Source organism: Tyto alba, unplaced genomic scaffold (assembly GCF_018691265.1).
Source record: "Tyto alba isolate M040663 unplaced genomic scaffold, T.alba_DEE_v4.0 Super-Scaffold_9, whole genome shotgun sequence".
Taxonomy (NCBI): Eukaryota; Metazoa; Chordata; class Aves; order Strigiformes; family Tytonidae; genus Tyto; species Tyto alba.
Window position 1 is genome coordinate 6,729,380 of NW_024881330.1, and position 6,000 is coordinate 6,735,379.

The 6,000-nt window shown below is 35.2% G+C and overlaps 1 protein-coding gene across 2 annotated transcripts in view; it reads left to right on the forward strand.

The window, feature by feature from the left end:
* Positions 1-3,460, forward strand: part of FAM135B (family with sequence similarity 135 member B) — a 220,671-nt gene extending 217,211 nt beyond the window's left edge. For both annotated transcript variants that reach the window (XM_033011811.2, XM_033011810.2), the window contains exons 19-20: positions 685-798; positions 2,140-3,460. In XM_033011811.2, the coding sequence (XP_032867702.2) occupies positions 685-798; positions 2,140-2,345 (320 nt within the window). In that variant the 3' untranslated portion in view covers positions 2,346-3,460. The remainder of the gene's footprint in view (positions 1-684; positions 799-2,139) is intronic.
* Positions 3,461-6,000: the final 2,540 nt, after the last annotated feature.

Below are 6,000 nucleotides of genomic sequence, written 5' to 3' on the forward strand. Positions count from 1 at the left end.
ATGTGGGTGGTGGAGGGCTCAAGAAACCACAAAAAGGGCAAACAGAGGGAGCCTGTTTCCACAGTCCCCCAGTGGCTCCATTACCTCCAGGGAAGGGGGGAGGATTCATGGTTTCCAGTCCATGTACCGGCAGTGTGCATTTATCAAGGGACTGCTGAATGCAGGGTCTGGATCCCAAGGCTCCATCAACACTGATGTAATAGTATGACACCATAGCACTGAATTTGGTTCCTCTTGTCTCTCTCTCTATTTTGATTGAAAATTGTACTACTTTGTTGTGTTATTTTAGAACGTGATCCCCATTCTTGTGAACATTTATTTATCTAAAACCAGTCATTGACTGTAGTGGGGTTTTACATGTGTTTCCAATATTTAGAGGCATAAATATTTACAAGATTAAGGTTCTAGTCAAACACTTTTTTCAGAGACAGTGTTTACTTTTTTTGTTGACATACAATTAACCTGTATGAGTGGTGATAAGTAACAAAGTTCACAGAAGCAGCAGAAATGAGTCTAAGCTATTATGAATCTATCTAAACTTGTGTTGTATGTTTTAATTATTATAATCTATTTTGCACTGTAGATTTTCAAATGTGTTTGAACATGAAGTAGACATGCTGACATTTTATGTATTTTCATTGCTGTGCATCATTGTGATAAATTTACTTAATGCATTTGCCACAGGTCTCCAGTATTTTAAAAATGTTGTGTTAGTGGCCTCACCCCAAGACAGATATGTACCCTTTCATTCAGCAAGAATAGAAATGTGCAAAAATGCACTTAAGGACAGACACACAGGTATGTTTAAGATCCTTTCTATATTTTCAACATTGTTCAGGAATTGTGTTTTTCTACCACTGAGATCATTGTATTACAAGGGGTTTTCATCAGCATGATGAAAACTCAAATGTTTATTTGATAAGGAAGAAAGTGTTCTCTTCCCACAGGAAATTACTGAAATCATAAGAGATTTTTAAGAAGCAGTTTGTCTGATGAAAATAAATTTCAGTCAGGTCATAATCAAAGGTTTCTTACTGCTTCTTCCCCTTCCTTCTAATTTATTTTTTTAAAAATGATGATAATAGAAATAGCTCTTGACAATGTTTTTCTGTAGTCTACTGATTTACTAGTATTGTCTCACCTTTGTTTCATACAATGAAATCTCTCAGCACACCCAAATTCAAGGGGTTTTCCCTTTGTGTTCAATAGTGTTTGGACAATTGCCTGGTAATTTAAAGGACAGATCTAAAATCATATTAATTTGTAATAAAATCTGTAAAGCACATCAAGACTCATGCCATCAGAAGCCTAGCCCTCCTGTGAGCTCAGGGTGTGCATTGTCCCATCTATTGCTTTTGTTATTATCAGTATCCCTCATTTATAAAATGTTTTATGGCTTCAGTTTGATAGCACTTCCAGAAATAATGTTGTGTAACTTCATACCTGTTTCACATACGTGATAACCTAGAAATGGAGGTACTCTTTGCAATTAGAAAGAGACACCCAGGCCCAATAATCAACATGGTTGCCCTCACACATCTTACCTAAATTACAGCTCTTTCTATCCTATCTCAGATATGAATTAAAAGGTAATTTTCTAACTCTCTTATCCAACGGTTGTTTCTCAGGGAGATGTTTGACCTATCAAGAGCTGCATCTACATTCAGTGTAGATCATTCATGAGTACAAGTTTCCTGAGCCACTGCTTTTGCCCTATAAACTCCTCAACTATCTGTATGATGTTATTCCTGGATTAGATTCCCCAGAGAAATGCAAAAGGACCTCTGTGTCTTGCCAGACAATTTTGCATTTGAATTCACAGGGAGCATGAATCCAGCCCTCTTCCTCTGGAGGAAACAAGTGCATTTCCTTCCACCACAGAGGAAAGGAGACTAAATGCTGAGAGGTGTTCCAATCTTCATGCTAGCAGCTTCAGCAGACCTCTTCAGATGGCCAGTGCCTCCATTAGATTAGGAGCACCCTAGCACTTGGAAAATCTTTGGAATGGACTGCTACCTCTTACATTTTGGCATTGCTTCCATTTTCCTTCTCATTGTAACTGTAATTAAACAATACTGGAAGGAAAGAGGGCATCTGGCAACTTTGGCATTTAGGTATGACATCTAAACTCTTTTGCAGGTCCTGTTTATGCAGAAATGATTAACAACCTGCTCCAGCCTTTGATCGGGGCGAAGGACTGCACTTTGATCAGACACAATGTGTTCCATGCTCTGCCAAACACCGCCAACACATTGATAGGCCGGGCTGCACACATTGCCGTGCTGGACTCTGAACTTTTCCTGGAGAAGTTTTTCCTTGTGGCAGGACTCAACTACTTCAAATAGTGCCTGAAGTATGGGGTAACAGCAGAAAACATATTAACTGAGTGGAGGAGAATCCCTTAGACAAAAGAATGTAGTGTTAGAAATGAGGTCAGGTGGGACTTTCAAACTTTCCATTTCCATTTCTGTTTCAGAGACTAAAATGCTATGGCTTTAAGGCATTCAAGCTTCCAAATATTGGTGTTTTTGGAAGAAATAAATATTCCTCCTCAGTTTCTTGTTCTTTGTCCACATAAAGACAGTTCTGAAGTACAGAATCAGATTAAGGCTGTTAATTCTCTAAATGTGACTGGACCAATATGATTCCCATTTCTGCTGAATATTAACCCAGGAACTTGGCTGTCCTTGATTTAATTTTTATTTATGTATTAGTAAAGCTATACATTTGTAGCACTTTTGGGATAGTTAACACAAGAGGAAACAAGCATATATGAACTCAGGTTAAAACCCCCTTTGTGATGAACTGAGAAGTCTGAAAAACATTTATGAAAGTTTCAATGTTTCCATTTGTTGAAAGAAAATATTTGGATGATTCCATTACTGGTAATAATTTGTAACATATATACATTCAAATAATGGAAAAGAGTTAAATATTTAACATAGAATGAAAAAATCTTGATATTTGTCTTTAAAAAAAGCAAACAACTTTAAGTTGGGGAGAATTTTGTTCAAGTTAGAAGCTGACAGACCAAGAGGACTTTATTGGATTACTTGTAAAATATCAGTGGCATCTGTTAACATTTTTTCTGTTTACATTTATAGAAGATCATTATTGTGATTGTTATAAACTCAGAGGTACAATTTTTACTTTTACATTTGTATCTAAGTAGATTTACCCCAACAAATTTTTATTTTTTTTTACATTTATTACTCTGAAATGGAATTAAAAATCTAGCAAGTAATACCCCTAAAAAACCCCAATCAGATGAAAATAAGCTGGAGACGTAAAATGGTAAAGATTGTGGAAATCTTAAAAAATATAAGGATGTCTTATTAGTCTTCTCTGAAAAGCTCGATTAATGCTTTACTAATGCCCATTTGCAGTGCTATATACAGTCCTAATTATTATATTGTTACAGCTGGTTGAAACATTTAAAAACTTTATTTATACAAAGATATCCGAGTTGTTTTTAAGGGTTTGGAAAAGAACCCATTTTTTCACTTTTTAATTTTTTTTTCAATTTTTCATTACTTTTTAAATGAAAAAGCTATCAGATTTTAAGCAACAAATGTCAATAACTTTCTATACATTTTCATAACATTTTGATAAATTTTCAATGTCACAGCAGTTTTTTCAAAGAAGAGAAAGAGAATAATTATTCACAATTGTTTTTGTTTGGAAGGTAGGCAATTTTTAAATACAAATATAATTTGTTTAAAAACATAAGTGACCAGCCCTCTATATCTTGTGACAAAAACTATAAAAAAAAAGACAAAGGTGTTTTCAGGCACCAAGATTCTCATCAGTAAATTAAGATCAAGATAGTGGAGATTTCTGAAAAAGGAGAGTTAGAAAATGAAAACAAAAGATTTCTCAACCACAGGGAAATATTTGTGCATGCAAAAAGTAAAACTAGATTTTTTTCAAAAGAAGAAAAGTAGAAAACTTACACAGAATTAATTCAAGAGTTGCTAGCAGATTGTTAAAGGCTGCTAAAAAACAAGTCTGGTTTGATAATATAGGTATGTTTTTAAAATAGGAAGGAAAAAGAAGGAATAAAAAAAAGAGAGAAATTAATATCACCTGAAAGTACGAAGGTATATTGTACCTAAAAGTCATCTGCCCCTTTGAGGGGCAGAAATTATATAGAAAGTATTACATGATGTGTTTCAATATTGATATGTTTTTTAAACATTAACTGTTGCCTCAGTACTTGAATTAAATAGGTAGATGCTATTTCTCTTTTTTTTTTTTTTTTTTTTTTTTTTTTTTTTTTTCCCCTTTTATACCTCGACAGTTTAAAGCTAAAAGCCGGATTTACCCAGTTAACAAATAAATTCTGTCAGGAATCAAGAATTTCTGGTTCCCGCTTCTTGTTTGGCAAGTCTTTATCACTTTTCGGCCTCAATATTTTAGTACCAGCTGCACTTACATTTCACAGCTTACTTCTTCCTTGGTAATTTTTTTACAGAATTTTAAATATAATGGGACATGTAGGTCAAGCTGCTATGCAGTGCAGTGTTTTTGAGCCACAGACATACACTTCCAAGGAATATGTGAAAAACAAGAAATAAAAGTAATCTTCAACCATCAGCAAGCTTCAATGTGCTGTATTAGGGTCTGCTCCTCTTTTAGAAAATATTCAGTAGTTTGCCAACAGAAAATTTTGAAAAACATTGAGAGAGGTTAATTTACATATAAATACATGCCTAATGTTTGCATGTGTGTATATATATACAATCTGTAAAAACTGTGATTATTTCAGTCTCACACACCAACATCTTCAATCCTGAGCGTACTGCATCTGACAGTGCTCCAGTGTAGCTTTTCTTACATTCAAATTGGTGATTTATTACCTTGCCTTGTACACGAGATGACATTCCTAGCCTTCTGGTTGTATGATTGTAAGAGAAGGGAAATGTGAAAAGGTTTCTTTTGTATTGCTGCAGAAGATGGTGGGCCTTTCAGTATGTTCATTTTCACATTCTATACTGCTACCAGTGCTCTGACTGATGGATAAACATACCTAAAGTTTTCCACGTTCCTATATATATAATACTCTTCCATGGCTCAGAGTCTGATTTTTTGAGTTGGAGTTGGACTGTATATGGAGTTGGATTAGGTCCATACAACTTGCTCCCTGTGGAGTATGGAAAAGAGCTTCTATGGAGCCTCAGAAAAATCTGGGAGATGTCATTCCTGTAAAACGATGAGACACGTATTTTATCTTCTTTATGCTGGCAGAACACTGTGGAAAATATTGTCAGTAACAGTCTAGCTGAGCATTCAATTTAAGATTCTCAGAATAGCCTCCTCCTCTTTTTCTTCTTTTATTGTATTCAACCATCGGGTTGATCAAAGCCTCATCCAACGTGACCTTGAGTATTTCCAAGGATGGGGCATCCACAACTTCTCTGGGCAACCTGTTCCAGTATCTCACCACCCTCATTGTAAAAAAAATTCCTTATAAAGAATTGAAGAACTCAACACAGAGTAGTATCATCTGAACTTCAAGTATTTGTGGTGTAGATGTCTGTCTGTGGCCTAATAAGGGGAATTTAACTCCTTTTATCATCAGTGCAAGGAAAGATGCACTTTTAAGGTGTGATTTATCAGACATATTTTAATTTCCTGGTCTGATTTTCTCTAAGCTTGTTCTTTTCCACTGTCTATGCAGGATATCAGATTTAGCTATCTACTTACTTGATACCTATGCTTGATCATATGAATTCCACACAGCGTTGGAACTCTTATGAGACTCTATCCCCACCCCAAAGGCAAAAGAAGGGATACTGTTTTGAAATAACACCTGGTCCTTGTAGCCATTTCCTTTTCAGCACTTGAAAACAGTGCAGTTATAACAATTCAGTGGATATCATGCCTTTATTAATAACTGGGTGAAATTTTTCCTCTATTTTGGGGCTCCTAGAGCCCATTGAGCTCCACTTCTGAAAGAATTTAATCTCTTCTGGAATGGAAGTTTTGTTTATTGAAGAT